The sequence below is a fragment of the Emydura macquarii genome, unplaced genomic scaffold (assembly GCF_026122565.2).
Source record: "Emydura macquarii macquarii isolate MOO-44397 ecotype Brisbane River unplaced genomic scaffold, CSIRO-AGI_Emac_v2 contig_374, whole genome shotgun sequence".
NCBI classification, from domain to species: domain Eukaryota; kingdom Metazoa; phylum Chordata; order Testudines; family Chelidae; genus Emydura; species Emydura macquarii.
The window spans coordinates 7649655-7666187 of record NW_027130511.1 but is presented as its reverse complement, the minus strand read 5'-3'; the positions used below and the strand labels follow the sequence as shown (position 1 = coordinate 7666187).

The 16533-nt window shown below is 55.7% G+C and overlaps 1 protein-coding gene across 1 annotated transcript; it reads right to left on the bottom strand.

Annotated features, from left to right (window-relative positions):
- Positions 1 to 1202: 1202 nt before the first annotated feature.
- RPS6KL1 (ribosomal protein S6 kinase like 1) lies at positions 1203 to 16292 on the bottom strand. The gene is made up of 11 exons (XM_067533162.1): positions 16165 to 16292; positions 14831 to 15136; positions 14195 to 14319; positions 12275 to 12367; positions 11200 to 11247; positions 10274 to 10406; positions 5893 to 6882; positions 3989 to 4078; positions 3677 to 3759; positions 3165 to 3260; positions 1203 to 3024 (listed from the first exon to the last, which is right to left on the bottom strand). The coding sequence occupies exons 2-11, from the start codon at positions 15087 to 15089 to the stop codon at positions 2914 to 2916; spliced, it is 2028 nt and encodes a 675-aa protein (XP_067389263.1). The 5' UTR covers positions 15090 to 15136; positions 16165 to 16292; the 3' UTR covers positions 1203 to 2913.
- Between the last annotated feature and the right edge of the window lie 241 nt (positions 16293 to 16533).

Here is a 16533-nt window from a genome sequence, read left to right as displayed (position 1 = left end):
CAGCAGTGAATCCCTGAAGAGCTGGCCAACTACTGGGAGAGCAGTGCGGCTGGGGCACTGTCTGTACCAGACAGGCAGGCACATGCACCCTCTCTTTTTCGTTAGCACACTGCTGGGCAGGCCGGTGGCCACACAGATAAGGCAGGCGGGGCAATTACTAAACTTCATTTCCTGCTTTTGGGTGGAAGCTCCCCCACCCATCCAGCTCACTGAAGAGGGGCAATCATTGAGGAGCTGGGGCAATGCAGAAGCTAGAACCAATCACCGGCACATCTGAGAGGGGAGTTAAGTCTAGCCTTTCTTTGGCAGAGGTAAGGGCAGTGCAGCTTCACTGCCACCTCCGCTGACTTCACTGCCAGCTGTTCCAGCTCCCAGGTGCCCAGGGCTGCAGGCCCTCTGGGGAGCCAGGGCTTGGAAACACAACCCCACCCCCACAGGGCAGTAAAAGGACTCACATAAGCAGCACACAGTCCATTGGTATGCAGCCGCTGCTTCAGCTGCCATTAGCCAGGCAGTGCCTGAGATCCGAGCAAAGTACCTCTCAAAGCAACCATGGAGCCCTTTGAGCTCCAAGTGCCACGCCTTAGGAATATAGCAGGAGGCCTGCAATCAGCTCATCAAAGGGAAATGAGTGTCTTCGGCTGCCACAAAAGAGGGATGAAAGAAGAAATGAACCCATGGCTCCCCAGCCCCCTTATTCAGCCCAGGGCGCAGCTGGCAGGGTTCTCAGTCACCACTCCAGCAGCTATTTACTTTAGAAAAGCCCATTCCACTCCCAGCCATCCACTCCCACTCTCCCCTGGGGTTTAGGAACCGCTCCCAACAAAGGAGCATGCAGGGTTCACTAGCAACCCAGATGCCACTAGGCTAGTGGGGAGTTCATGGGGCAGGTACTGCCACAACACGCAGCTCAAGCAAATGCAGAATGAGCACAGAGGCAAAGGGGGCACATGGTAACAATCCTTTGCCACCTCACCCCACCTGCTCCTATCGCCCTGCTGGGCCTCGGCCACCTCTGCAGCTGGCCCTTGCTTACTGGGCCAAGGACAGGAATAGCAGTGGGGCTGCTGAAGAGCAGGCTTGAGCTGCCAGAGGTCAGGGAACAGCCACTGCCTACCCCCTCACTTTGCCTTCCTCTCTCTCTCCCTGCACTGCATTATTCAGTGCTTTAAACACCTTGCCTGCTTTTGGCACTTGGCCAGTTTTTCCAAAATTAAATACCACCTGCAGGACCTGCCCCAGCCACAATGAGTCACCCTTGCCCACTAACCTCTTCCTGCCCAGGGCCTGGGAGCCCAGCAGGTTGGGAAGTCAGTAACCTTGGGGAAGAAGCACTGGTTGCAGGTACAGCAACATCTCCCTGAAAGGGGAGCTCAGGGAGAAGGTGCTGATGTTGCAGTAGCAGGTGTGGGCTGGGGGTGCAGAGCAGGCAAAAGGAAGGGGTGGAAGGACTGATGTCCAGGAAGGAATTAAAGGGGTTCAGTGAGCAGCTGCTGTTCTGCAAGGGACAGAAGTGCCATAGCCACAATGTCTTACAGAGGCAGAAAGCAGGAGAGCAGAATCCCCTTCTACCAACCCATGAAAACAGAGAAGGGCAGCAAGAAACTCATGGCACCAGAGACAGGAGAGGCGCAGGCATGATTGTTAAACAGACCTAAACAGAACCTTCTAAGTGCTCTCCCCTGACCTTGCAGCATGGCCTGCAGGGAATGGGAGGTTGGCCCAGCCTGGTCTGCAGGTGGGGGTGTGTGTCTCCTACTCTCATGTGCAATGGGGGGGGGGCGGAAGAGGGAGGAGAGGTCTTCATGCCAGGCCCAAGTCTCTCCTGACCCAGCCCCCCAGGCCTCGAGTTCCCATAGTCGTGTGGCAGAGGAGCTGGTGCCAAGGCCTGTGACCTCTGACCAGGTTTGTACCCAGCCCTAGGAGCCCCCGGGCCAAGGATCAGGGTCCTTACCTGGGATGGGAATCTGAGCTACGGCCCCTGGTGTGTAAATCAGAAACAAATGCCCACCTGGGTGAAGCTGTGTTTTATTGATTTCAGACATTCGCAGGGAGCAGGTGGGAGATCCCTGGGAGGGGCCAGGCCGTCATCCCCACCCCTCCCCCCAGAAGCCGTGGGCAGGTGCTACTAGTGCACATGCAGCTGGTGAGACACACAGAACACAACCCCAGCCCCCTCTCGTGGTAGCCATTGCAGGTGCACTAGTGAGCCATAAAGGGCTCAGGCAACAGCAGAGAGAAATGGGGAGAGAGTAACTAGGATATGGGGGATCCCCCATCGATAAGGGCAGGCAGAGCCAGGGAGCTGGTGGAGGCTCTGGGCAGAGAAGGCGTTGGACACTAACAGGGGGCCTGACCCAGTGGGAGATACTGCCCCTCTAGGCCCCTGGATGAGCAGGGGAGGCTCAATCATAGTTACAAAGATTGGCTTCCCACAGAAAACACCAGGCAGGGAGAGCCCCCCAGAGTCTGTGGGGCAGAAATACCCCAGGAAGTCCCTGGGACAGCAAGGGCAGCATGCTAAGGGGGCTCAGAGTTAGCCCCTTGGCACAGATACCTTCACCCCTGCAGGCATCAGTAACCTTTACCAGGGTTGGGTGAGAATGGGAGGACCTGGAGGAAGCAGGGCAGTGCCCCAGGCAGGAGGACCTGGAGGTGGAGGAAAGGGGGACAACATGACCTGCCCCGGCCTGGCCTGCTCCCTTGGAAATGCTACTGCCACACAAATGGACCTCCTCAGAATGACAGAGCTGCAAGTACCACCCAGGATCACAGGTCCCAGTGATCTAGTGGGATAATCTGCCTCCCCAGCAGGATCTGGGTCTCTCCCTGGGCCCCGCCCTGCTGGTCAGCAACTGCCCCCCCATGTGGCTCCATGACATCGTCCTTCACGCCTCACTGCTGTGTGTCTGTCTAGCCAACCAGCTTGTTCCACGGGACGGTACTGAAGAAAGGGTGGCTCTTCAGCTTGTTGACCCCCCCTCTTCCCGAGCCCAAGCGTCGCTTGGGATCAAACTGCAGCAGCTAGGAGGAAATGGACACAGTGATGAGATGGGGAGCAGCACAGCCCCAACCCCAGCAGGGGCAGGGAATGCCTGCAGGCTCCCTCATCCCTAATCCAGAGCCATGGCCCCTCCCCACTCACACCAGCTGGGCGTCCTCACCTCAGTGAGCAGCGATGCAGCAGGCAGGCTGAGCCTCTCCGGGAGGTGCAGCTGGGTGTGAGGGTGAATCCCCGAGGGGTGGCTCTGGGACAGTGACTGTGGGAGACAGACAGACAGACAGAGACAGTGAGGAGACCCCCTGTGCAGGGGGCTCTGTTCAGAGAGAAGAATGTCCTCTTGACACCCCATCTGCCCCTGCCTCTCCCCACGCTTCAGGGGGTAGCAGTCTCTTCCCCCCAGTATCCATCTCCCATAATTCAATGGGTCATTAGCTTCAGGGGAGCAGCCTCCAGATACCAAGATTCAGGTACAGGGAGTCAAATGCCCAGCCTGGAGCCTGATCTGCATCCCAGGACACTAGCACCACGATGCACACTCCCCTCCTAGGCCCCCCTCCCATGTGCACTGGGGCGCCAACACTAGGATTTCCTCCGTCCCCACATCTTCGCAAATCCTTGACATTGTGCTACCCCCTGCCTGTCACATGGGATGGGGAAACAGAGACCACTTACCCTTCCAGTCAGTAACTCGTACAGCAGAGACCCAAAGCTCCACCAGTCACAGGCCTCTGTCAGCTCAGAAATCCCACCCACTTCTGCAGAGAGAGCCAAAAGAAATTAAAGATCAAAATAGGAGGGAGATGCTGAAAGGCAACTGAGCGTCAGGCTCCCATGGGGGCTGGCTGCTGCTGCCCTTGGAAAAGATCAGGCAGAGGGGGAGATGCTGCTGGACAGATCTAAGTCTCTCACTGTATCTCAAGGAGGCATCTCTGCCCCACATGTGTATGGTAGAGGGAAGGAAAAGGCAGCAGACAGTTCCCTTACCTGGGGCACTGTACATATCTTCCAAGGCCTGGCTGCAGCACTGCGGTTCCACCTCTGTCCACTGGCCAAAGAAGGTGAGACGGATGTGACCTGTGAACCAGCACCAGGGTTGGGGGCAGGGAGGGAGGTCAGGACAAAAAAGTCACCCAATAATTGCAGCACGTGCCACACGCCCTGACCTTCTCCCTCCAGGCTCCCGTCCCCTACAAGGGGAGTTGGTGGGAAAAGCTGACCTCCCCTGCAGGACACGGCTGGGCTCAGAAATTCTGCACTGCCCTGAGCCCCAACAGAGCAACAGGCCCCAGAACACGTGAACACCCCCCCACACACACACACATGCACAGCAGGGGCTAGACTCCTCTGGGGAAGCAGCCCTGGAAGTGACAGGTCTGGCTGGAGCTAATGGAAGGGCTGGGTTGGAAGGGATCCAAGCAAGAGTAGCTGATGCAGGGTGGAGCTAGGAGAGAGGCTGAGGGGCCTGGGGTAAAGGGAATGGGTCATTTTTCCAGCTCCCTATTTCAAAGAGCCCTGCAAAGATTCACAGTTCATTCACTGCTCCTCTCCCCCCCACACCCATTAGCCCTGAGGGCTGTTAGCCTGAATGCCTCAGCTAATCTCAGCTTCCCCTGTGGGGGCTCAGAGGGTCTCCCAAGTAGCCCTCAGGGAACGGGATGAACGTGTTCCACATGGCTAACATTGCTGAGCAGCACAGGCAGCAGGCATCATAGGCCAGGGGAGGCTAAGCCTCCCCAAAGAGTCAGGCATGGCCCAGCCCACACTCCGCCCCGAGGCCCCTGCCCCCTCCTGCTGTATCCCACTCTGCCCTGTGGCCCCAGTCCAGGTGCTACTCCTCTTCCCACCCTTGCTCACCCTCTTCCCTGAAGCAGGCAGGGGCTGGGACTGGCTGCTCAGAGCTCCAGGGCTGGGGCTGGCCACCTGGGCCTGGACTCAGGACGACTGGGGCGTGGCTCCTCGGGCCGTGGTAGGGGGCTCCGGGCCGTGGTAGGGGGCTCAGAGCTCCAGCAGGGGAGAAGGGCCGAAGGGGCGGGACCTCAGGCAGAAGGGTGGTGCCAGGGGCTATCCCCCCAAACGGGGGTTCACGCGCTGCCCATGCCGAACAGCTTGTTCTGCCCCCACTGGAGCTCCGGGCGTCTCCAGGCACAGCTCAGGCTCATGCACAGCTGGGTGAGCACCTTTTCAAAACGCAAGAACAGGACACATGCAAGTTGCCACGTCCCGTGGAAAATATAAGTGGAAATCAAGCCTGAAAAAAGTGGAAACGCAAATAAACAAGCCCAATTTGCCCCCAGGCTTCTGTGGGGAGCTCCAGACCCTCTACCTGCCTTGGACTGGGGTGCCCAAGAGCAGCCCCTGGCCCATGTCCCCGCCCTCCAGGACGCGTCGTCCAGGGCTCTGAGGCTCCCTGGGCAGCTCTTACTATTGCCCATCTCTGGCTTCTTCTGGCCTGGGCAGGGCAGGGCCTCGTGGTGAGAGGGGGCTAAGGCCCACCTCAGTCCCCCCCCCAACTGGGAAATGGCTGGCACCACTCCTGAACCTTGGGCAGGCACAGAGCGGCACCGCAGGGAATCCGGGACAAATTCTGTTCCGGAGTCATTCAGCCCGGGAGCAGAACTTGGAGTGTACATTTTGGGACTGTCCTGCCCAACGAGGGACGGACGGTCCCCCTTTGCACAGCAGGCTGTAGCAGTCTTCTAAAAGCCCCTAAAGTCTTCTAGAGGCCTGGAGTAGAGGGGCGGGGTCTGTTTGGGCAGATGTTCAGACTTCAGAGAACGCAGAGAGATGCAGGGAGGGGGCAAACCATCCTGGAGTAGATCAGATGCCACAGGCCCCCTTGTTGAGGGGATAAAACCTCTCCCCATACTACAGCCTCAAGCAGCACCTACCAGCACCATCTAGCAGCAGGTTTCTGGGGTTGAGGTCCTGGCACAGCACCCCCTGTTGGTGGAGTCCCTCCAGAGCCAAGAGTATTTCTGCTGCCCACAGCCGGATGAGCTCCTCATTCACGGCCCAGGTCCCCTGGCCATCCCCTTGGAATGCCCGACTGGCTAGAGGCCCATGCTGTCCTGCGGTTGGAAGCTCTCTGTGCTGACCGTAGCCTGCTCCTTCTTGGGCTCTTGAGATGCTCCTCAAGGGCTCCTGCCCCCCAGAGCCAGACCTGTTGGACTCGTTGGAGCAGTGCAGGGTGGTTCCAGGATGCAGTTGCCTTTGTCCTGGGGGAGCCACTGGGGGCTGTGTGGGCTGAGCCCAGGGGGCTTCAGACACCTGGCATACCCGAGGTTCCACCTTCATTGGGTTGCCTCTTCCTATAGCCTTCAGGACTGCAGCAGGAGACTGGGGAAGCCTTTCACCAGTCAGTATCCTTGGGTCCTGCCGAGGAGCTTCCGTCTCTGATACACGGCTGACACCATCACTGCTGGTTAACAAGTCACATGATTGGAAGGCCACGCTCTGGTTGGTCAGATGACTGCATCCCTTTGCCATTGCCATGAAAACAGAATCAGTGACAGCAAACCGAATGTGTGTTGTACTTAAATCCTTCCCCTCAGTAACTCCCCTAGGGCCATTAGCAGGTCCAGTATGGAACCTGCAGGGTCTCTCTCGTCTAGGATCTGTTTGGGCAGATGATTGCACCCGAGGGGACGACTGGTCAGCAATTTCCAGTGGGTGGTGATTCGCAGAGATTGGGAGGTCAGAACCATTCTCCGGGCAGAAGCTGGGGCTCTGGCTGGACCAAGAGCCAGCCCCTGGCACCCGCTGCTCCTCACCATGGCCCCCCAGAGCTGAGCTGGGCTGCAGATGCAGGCTCCTGGAGCCATCGGAGGAACCTTGCTGTAAACGAGGCCTGGAGCGGAGATGAGACCAGAGTGTCCCCCCTGGAGAGTGAAGGGAAGACAGAGAGTTGGGGGGAGGAAAGCATTCCAGGTCACTGGCACAGATCTGACACCCCAGCCATCTGCTACCCTGACACCTGCATTCAGCAGGCTTCAGGCTCACATGCTGAGCAGTTTAAATTCACATGCTGAACAATTTCACCCTGAATCTCCTCTGGGCCCCATACTCACAGTGGGTTCCTCTCTACCCTTCCTTCTGGCCCCATCAGCAGATCGACACCACCTCTTCTTCCTCCCAGGGCCCAGTTCCACCTCCTCGAGCCCAACAGCTGTCTCCCTCCCAGATCTCAAACCCATCTTCACCCCTCCTCGTGTCCCATGATCCTCTCCTCTATCCTCCCTAGAAGGCCTTTATGGCCCCCAGGATAATGAAAATGAGGCGCTGTCAGAGACTGGAATGCCCAAGGAGGGGGTGCTGGAACAAATGAATAAATTATAGATCAGTGAGTCCCCATGCTTGGATGGCATTCACCCAGGAGTTTTCATTGTCAAGCATCTGCAGAAGTGGCTGAGTCGCTAACAAAAACCTGCATTAAAATCAGCTACTACATGAGTAACACAAGGGTAGCAAATATTGCACTTATGTGAAAGAGGCACTAGGATGACGATGGGAACTGCAGACCAGCAAGTGGCTTCTCCTGAAGCCAGTGGAGAACTTCCTTGGTGAAAAGGAACTTCTACCTGGCATAGTCACAAGCCCTGTGCCAGCCATCTCACTCCAGCACAGAAGATGGGGAGGGAAGGGTGGCAGAGGAAGGACAGAGCTATGCTGATCCCTAAGGGAACTTATGTCAGCATCGTAAGTTAGCGTCCCTTAAACTGCTCTATAACTCACGCTGAGGCAAGGCCAGCACACCATCAGAAAGACTTAACCAGCTCCCTGTTGCCTTCCACGCTCTATCTGCCAAGTCTGGATGATAATGATATGATGGAGGCAAACCACCAGAGCTTCTGCAAAGGAAAATCATGCCCCTCTAATCTACTGGATCAGTAAAATAACAGAGGAGAAAAGGAGAACAGGCTAATGTAGTTTACACAGGCTTTAAAAAAAAAAAAAAAAAACAACCTTCACAAAGCCGCTCCAAAGAGATTTGTTTCCTTAACAAATAGTCATGGGGTGAGAGTAAAGCTCTGTCCCTTTCTTAGCCCATTTCTAATCCCTGACAGAAAGCAAAGGACAGGACGGAAGTCAATTCTCAGCATGGCAAAAGAAAGTTTAAAGAGGCACCCCAAAGTGCGGTACTGTTCATTGTGCTTATAGCGCTCTGAGAGAGGGGCGAGCAGGGGAGTGGCAATGTTCACAGCTAATTATTTATGTAAGTGGAGACTAAAGACTGAGGAAATCCTGAGGGACCCAACAAAGCCAGGTGACAGGGCAGCACCATGGCAGATAGAATTCAGTGTTGACACAGCTGGATCATGCACACTGGAAGGAACAACCAGAATTACTCAGACTAGTAAAGAGTTGTAGCCACACAGGGAAAAGTTAGGCGCCATCACAGATAACGGAGTGACAATCTCTGCAGCGCTGGTCAATAAAACAAAGTGTCAAGATGCAAAAGGAATGGAACTGAAAATATTTCTGGCAGTAGGATAACGCTGTTTGTGAGCTCACTGCGTGGATGAAGGCAAGGACATGTGGTATTATGGGTTTCACCCAGACTGCAACTTTATAAACTAAGCTTCCCATTGGTGGACAGCCCAGCATAGTCCCTCACACCCCATTGATCCTTTGCCAATTCTTTGGGGTTCATCACCCTAGGAGGGCCTTTGGATGCCTCCACTTGCCTTTTGGGAGTGGAGGCGAAGAGGGGACCTCAACCCCCGGCTGGCACTGCCATCAAGCACATGGGCAGGGTGGTCCCCCTGGGGCAGTCTCCCAGGCCCTGTTTTGCATTTCCCCCCAGGGGGTTAGACACCATACCCCTACCTCATAAGGAGATGTCTTTGGGATGTCCACTATGTTACCTTTTTGGATCTGGAGCCTAAATTAGCAAGTTCCTGCATTGGGCACCTGCCAAAAATTGGGACGACTGAACAACTCACACATGGGTCCAAACTCTAACCTCTGGGAGGGGGAGAATTCCAGCCTCCAGTTGCCCAAAACCCAATCCGTAGGTTTGGCTACAAGGAAGGCAAAAAAAACCAAACCCAGCCAGCCTCCGCCAATCTGGTGGTATGGGGAAACATTCCTTCCCAGCCCCAAGGCAGAAACTAGCATAGCCCGCAGTGACCTAGGGAGGGTTGGCTGCTGGCAACCAGCAAACAGGAAGTGGCTCTGAGCACATGGCTCTTATCAGGGCTCCAAATCTCAGGCCAAACTGAGACCTCAAGCCGCCTCCAGAAGTCCTGTTGGGGCTGGAAATCTCACAGGACCCAGCCTGGCCTGTCCTCTTGCCTTCTCCCATCACAGGCACCACGAGAACACATTCCCCACTAGGCTTAGTTAGTTGTACACACCCTCATCTGGAGCGCCGGGCTCTGGTCACTCTCTTGCAGGCCAGAGATAGCAAAAAAAGAAGTGGGTTTCTGCCCATGAAAGCTTATGCCCAAATGAATGTGTTAGTCTTTAAGGTGCCACAGAACTCTCATTGTTTTGCTGAAAACTGATTAACATGGCTACCCGTCTGGAACTCAAAAAAAGAAGGGTTCAGAGATGGGAGTGCGAGTGATTGGAGGCCTGGGGTGACTTCCAGGCAATGAGACAGAACAACAATTTTGGACAGTTTAGTTTAAAGAGGACGTGAACAGGAGGGACATGATGCAAGTCTATAAACTAAGGAGCGGGCAGAGTCTGAGAGCAGGTAGTGGGATACAGAGCTGTGTGCATGCTCATCAGACAGTAAGAAGGGGCAACGGACATTAGGGAGAACCTGCCCCAAAAGATTATTTCAAAGTTTGTCCTCAACAGGGTTTCCTGCTCCTTCCTCAGATGCATTTGCTATTGGTCACCATAGGAGACTGGATACTAGACTAGACACGTGAATGGTCTGATCAGGACACCAATTTCTATGTTCCGATGAGCCTTGCCTCCATTTCCTCCCCCCCCGGGCTCCAAGAACCCAGCGGCCCTGCTTCCATCACATGGAGCCCCATTGCTACACCCAGGCCTCCACCAGCCTAATCTCTACCCTATGCTCAGCCACATGGATCCCAGATGCCTCTTACCTATTCTGCCAAACCCCCAATGCTGCTTGCTGGCTCCCTCTGCAGGGTCTCCAAGCCCTGCAGCATCAGCGTCACCAAGCGGAAGGAGCCTTTTATAATCGCTGCAAAACAATCCCACACAGTCCTAGCAAACGAGAGAGACTCACTCCAGATCAGGGCCAGGGAAAGGACAGGAAGAAAGCAGGGTCCTGGCTCTCACACTCACCCTGCACATGCTCCAGGTGGAGAAAGATGGAGTCCTCGCTCGCATAGTAGCGCAGTAACTTGGCCATAAAGGGGACTCCATGCGGGATGATCGTCTGCCGCTCACGGGTCTCCACGTGGGATTTGGGGAGGCTCTGCATGGGGAACATAGTGCCGGGAACTTTACAGCTCAGCAGTGTCACTGGATCCCTGGAGACTGGCCACCAACAGGGCAGAAGACTAGCTAGGAAAGACCACTGGTCTATTCCATTCTGACAAGCCCCTCATTCCACAGCTCTGCCAATGCAGGTTATTCCTGATCTGTGACCTCCAGCACTGTTCTAATGGTGGCCCCCACACATAGAGCTCTGCCCATCCGCTTCAATCCAGTTCTGCAGCACTCCTGCTACTCCAGTCCTCTCCATTTCTGGAGCGCCAAGTTGATGTCCCTCATTCTTACGCCACTGCCTCGAAGCTCTTTGTTATTACAGTCCTGGGCTTTCCATGAGCAGTGACAATCACGCCTAACGGTGCTGGACACGTGCCCTCAGGAGTTCCCAGACTCATGTCATTTGTGCTCCAATTCATGTGTGGACACAGACCCACATAGATGCAAGGCTTGGGTTCCACCAGTTCCATTGAACTGAGTTCCATTAGAGGGACAGTGGGAAGACAGCTCATGTCTGAGTGAACAAGGAGACTGAATTCCCCTCTCATTGTAGGAGATGACGGGGGAGGGAGAGTCATGCCAGAGCATGGGAGACTTTAGTAGGACATTGGATACTGCTATAAAATGTGTTTCTGCTGAACAGCACAAAACAGAGCTGAGGGAAATACGAGTATTTCCCATGGGAAATACTCCTCAGGTCAGGCTGGTATGGCCACCCCCTTCCAGTGTTCCCCCAAAGGAGAGGGAGATGGAGGAGCCAAGCGGTAGGAAACACCCACCTTAAGTATAAAGGTCCCCCCAGTGGCTGGATCCTGGACTAGCTGCACCTGCAAGCAACAGTGACAGCACAGATCAGAAACGGTGACCCGTCACCCCAAGTCCCATTTCAAGAGATTTGGCTCATTTTATTCTCAAAGTCACCTCTTTTCCTTATTATTTTTAATCGCTGAAATTTAGTTACCTCAACAATAGGTGCATAATGAGACAGGGATTACAGGAAGAGTTAGTTACACTGAAGTGGGGGAATCCCACAGCATTTTCAGCTTCCTGCATCATTATTTTATGTTCCCCGCTTTAAGTCTCTGTAACACATTTCATCCCACATTTGGGCCATGGCAGTGGAGAGTAGGTCTTAGCCCTGCCAGGGTGGGGAGAGGAAGGCAGAAGGGAACTAATATCACCCAAAATTCTGACCCTGCTTTACGGGGACAGGGGGAAGGAAGCGAATGCCTTCATTCCAAGGCCCTGACATGCGGAGGGTACAGGGAAACGAATGCCATCATCCAGACACCTTGACTTCTGCTGGGGACTATGGAACCTATAGGACATCCATCACCATAGCATCTAGACATCAGTTTATGGAAGTGAAACGTAGCTACCCTGGTTGGCATCAGGCCAAAGATGCTGGAACTAGGGGTGCTGCCACAGCCCCTGGCTTGAAGTGGTTTCCATCAGATACAGACTTCATATTTGGTTCAATGGTCTCCTCACCCCCACTACACAAATTGTTCCAGCACCCCTGGATCAGGCAAAAACACTGTGTTGTTTGCAAAGGTCTTGAGGCCTTGAATGGCCGTGAGTGGTCAGGACATTGGTTTTACTTCTCATCCAACAGTGCCCCTAGCAGCACAGCATGCCTCCTCACCCCATGGGGGTCAGTACCAGCTCAGAACAGAGAGCACCCTCCTCCCCTGCAAGTCACCAACACGGCTCTGTGCCTCCTGCCAAGGCACTGGGGCACTGCCTGTTCAGTCAGCGCTCAGCTCAGAGTGCCCCTTACGGAGTCACCTTTCCCACTCCCATCAGCACTCAGACTTTTCTTGCTGGGACAGGTGTAGGTGACCAGCTCCTTACCTTCTCAATCACCCCCACAACCTTCCAGCGCCTCAGGTTCTCCACAGCGGAGCTGAGCGTCCTGATCGGCCGAAAGCGAAGGCTGCTGTAACCCTGGAGTCAATGAGAAATGAGCATGAGAATCCTGGAGAGGCTCTTGTCCAGGGGTGCAGCTGGGAGGGGTCTCCCCTTTCACCTGGTAAAGCTGCCAACCTAAGAGTTCAGACGCCATCAGCGACGCACACCCAAAATGATGATAGTTTTAAAAAATAAACAAACAAACAAACAAACAAATGGACTCTGGTTTTGGTGAGTGTCTGAATTTCTGTGCCTGTAGGACGAAGCTCCCACCTCCAGGGGATGTAAGTTCAACCTTAAATGCACACACAGAACTGCAGGACTGTCCTTACCCTCTCCTAACCCTTGGGGTGGAGCAGTTGCCATTTTACCCGTCTCCATCCCCCGTTCACCCAGCTCCCGCCTTCGTCTCCTGCCCCAGCCTAGGCTATCACCGTGTCCCACCTAGCATCCTCCCACACTCTTCTCTCTGCTTGCCCCACAATCTTCTGTTCTCACGCTTTCCCTCCTTTTCTCCTGTTTGCTGCACCTCATACCCTCCCTCTCTGACCTCCCCAAAGTCTCTCCATCCCCCCAACAGTAGCCCTTCCTGCTCTCCCCACATTCTCCATCTTGTCTCACTGCTCTACACATTCATCGGACCTTCCACTCTAGATCTTAGCTCCTCACATGCCCTTTATCTCTACCCCATTGTTCTCATTCCCTGCCCCTCCACATTCCTCTACTTTGGCCACACCGCACAAGGTGACTGGGGGCTGCCATCTTAGCTGAGGACAGTCTTCCTTCAGTCCCATTTGGAACAAAGAGAAATGGAGGCCATTTTCACTGGTGGTAGGCATGGTGTCCATCTTAACTGAGGGTAGCCTGTGGCTTCAGCACTTCTGAAAACAAGGGATTGCAGCCTTTTTAATAGCAAGAAAATTGTGGCTCAAATAAACCACCTAAAAAAAATCAAATCCCAATAATGCCCTGGGCCATGGTCAGTCTGACAGCTCAGCCCTTCACCTCTGCAGCTGGGTGGGGTCAGCTCCCCTTCAGCCCCTCCCCCATAGATCCCATTAATATTCTGCAGCTGGGGCAGGACTTAATCTTGGTCTGGGCCCAGCCCATCCAACAAGGGCAGCCTTTGGGTCCATGCTGGGGCAGGAAGGGCCTGCAGGGCTCTGGGAGCTGATGGGTGATCTCCTTGGAGAACCTTGTTTTGAGTCAACTGTGACACAGTAGCCCCTCAACCTCTCTCCCACTGCCTTGGCCAGCACCACGGCAGAGACACACAACCCAGACCTGAGTTCATGCAGACTCATAAACAGGAGCTGCCATCCTACCGGTGCAGCTGCATCTGAGGGACTGCAATGCTGAGAGAGAGTTTAAGAACTATGCCAGTGCAGATAAGCCTTGTTACTGATTCAGGTTGGCTCCACTACAGTTGTTTTCAAGGCACTGCTGTGTGTCACGTGGGTCAAGAATAGCCACTCGTGGGTGCTCCAGACAGGGCCGCCCCAGGAAGCGGTCATTGAAAAAGAGCTTCTCTAAACCTTGTCCCGTGGTGACATTTGGCAGTTTAGATGCAGGGATACGGAGTCAGCCATCACTGAAGTTTCATTAGCCGAGTTACATCTCCCTCACCACTGGGCACTGTTCATCCTTTCCTGGACCAGGAGCCCAGTGTTATAGCCCGACTGGCACCTTTAGGATCTGTAGCCATGCAGATCCTAGCCCTCTCCCTGACACAACTGTCCCACATGCACCCCAGTCAGCCCCACACAGGGGATTGCATGAGCACCACACTTGCAGTTGGTATTGCACCCGAACTCTCAGCCAGGGGGTCCCGAGGAAGCCATTTCCCCAGTCCTGTCTCCTCACCGTGGCAGTGGAACTCTCATTTCCCAGCGTCCGCTGCAAGTGGCAGTTAAAGATCTCCTCAGCACGTTTCAGGTACTGTGTGATCTTCCGCTTCACGGCCTCGCGGCGCTCCTTATTGGGGTCGACTGCATGAGTGGGAGGGACACAGCCTTAGTCACCAGGGCAGCCCCTCACCACAGTCCCCACCCTCATGCCATGTCCCAGCACCATCTCCCCTCACGCCACGGCCTCCCCACAATGCTGCTCCCAACCACCTCAGCCAGTTACTTCTCTGTGCCCCAGGCCTTCAGCCACTGTCCTTTTCCTCATGCCCCCCTGCCTGACAGCTGGTGATTGACCCATTCCTATCATCCTGCCCACCCTTCCCCTGCCAGCTAGTCATGGTGTCAGCCCCACCTCTCCTGGCTGCTACATAGAGACCCAGAGAACTCCATCGTGAAGCCAGGCAGATTCACCTCCTCCTACATACTCCCGAGATGTGCACATACTCCCTGCATGCTGCCAAGCGCCCTGTCTCACCAACCACCAATTCCTAGTGTAGCCCCCACACAGCCACTGAGGACTGGTACCCCCCATCCTCTGTGCTCAGTGCACCCTAGCACCCCTGAACCTCACATGCTACCAAGTCTCATGTACCCTGCACGCCGCTGAGCAGCACGTCCACGCCATTCTTGTAGTGATTGAAAGCCTCCTCATAGTCCTCGCTCACATCCCGCTCCAGCGCCAGGTGGATCTGCTTTGCCGCATCCACCAGATAATCCCGCTTCCCAGTTCCATGAACATCAGGGCCCCCTGGAGAGACTCGGCTTCGAATCTGCTCGAGGTACATTCTGGCCTGGGAGAGCGCCCGGGAGCAGGATTCTGAGTCCAGGTGCTCAAGGGAGACTCTGCTCATGGCTTGGCCGCTCTCAGGGCATCCTCAGCAGCTCAGTCCCTGCAATCCTGGAACAGAGAGAGAGGGAAAGGCAGATGGGAAGGAAAATATAGCCCTGCAACACAGCACTGGGGAGGAGTTGGAGGGGGGATATAGAAGGGAAGGCACTGGCAAAGCTTGAGAGGGCACCAGGCGGGCTGAGCAATAGCAGGAGGCCTGCAGGTCAAGCCCTGCGCATTGGCAGACTGGCTGGTGGAGGAAACCAAGTCTGGAATAGCTGGTCAGGAGTGAAGCACTTTGGCAGAGCTATGTCGACCAGGACTGGAACAGCAGGACATTAGCAGAGCTAATCAGTCTGGGGTGCCAAGGATGAGAACAGCAGGGAAGGGGTGGCTGCAGGTTGGGAATAAGAGACATTCGCAGAGCTGTGCTGAGGCACCGCTGTTGCCTAAAAGAGGAAGCAAAAGGCCAAGAGAGACTATTTCTGGTCTCTCAGGCTGGGAACACAACCAGCCAGCAAGCAGGAAGTGGATCAGCAGCTGCAAGCTGCAGAATAGTGAGCCCAGCTCTAGCCCCAGAGCCTCCACATTGAGGAGCAGGGTTGACCATCCCTCCAACGGAGATGCAGCAAAGGGTCTCTACGGATCTCGACAATCAGGGCATTGGGGTCCTTCATGTGGATACCACCACGGCTGAACAGGCTAATCCAGGAGACTCAAACCAACACGGGTCACAACAGGTTGCTCCCGGCTGCCTGAGGTTAGCAGCATCCGTCACAAACACATGGTTGTGCCGGGCGGGTACCGGCAGGGCACTGCTGTGACGGAGGAAGCTCGCACTGCTGGAGTCCCAGCCGCTCTGGGCGGGCTGGGGGAGCTCACGCTGATGGTGGCATCTTCTCGTGGCGTCAGGAGGGCGCCGCTAGGGAGATGGGAGCCGGACGGGCAGCACCAAAGGGCCGCCCCGCTGCCGTAAGGGGGCAGCAGGAGACGCGGGCAGAGGAAGGGGCTCTGCAGCCGTCACTGGCACGGGGCTGGGGCAGCCCCGCATGGGGGGAGACTCGCCGCAGGCAGATCACATGCACGAGGAAGTGTACCTGGGAGAGACCTGAGCCTGGTCCCTGGCGGTGCGGGACCCACCGCACCCCACGGAGCCGCTACCCGCGCCCGACTGCGGGGGCTGGGGCCGGGCCAGGCGCGGAGCGAGGTGCGGGCTCCCCCAGCCGCTGCGGTTGGCTGCAGATGAGCTCATCGCCCTGCCTTCGGAGTAAAGCACCAATCCGCAGACGGCTCGGCCACCGGCCGCGTCTTAAAGAGGCAGCGTCGCGTCCGCCGGGGGACGGGGAGCTGGCCTGGGCCTGGGGCCTGAAGTCGCTCGGGGCCTGTGAGAGTCTGGATTAAAGGTCTAAGGGTCAAAAATTTGCCCTGGAAGTGGCGAAGGCAACAAGCTGCCTAGAACCAGCTGG

Bases quoted from the DNA above. Each gene is read 5' to 3' on its own strand.
- RPS6KL1 (XM_067533162.1), bottom strand. From the start codon at position 15,089: ATGAGCAGAGTCTCCCTTGAGCACCTGGACTCAGAATCCTGCTCCCGG. The intron at 14,320-14,830 runs GTACATGAGACT...CCACTCATGCAG, and splicing joins GCTGCTCAGCGGCGTGCAGG to TCGACCCCAATAAGGAGCGC. The intron at 3,261-3,676 runs GTAAGTGGTCTC...TGTCTCCCACAG, and splicing joins ACGAGTTACTGACTGGAAGG to TCACTGTCCCAGAGCCACCC.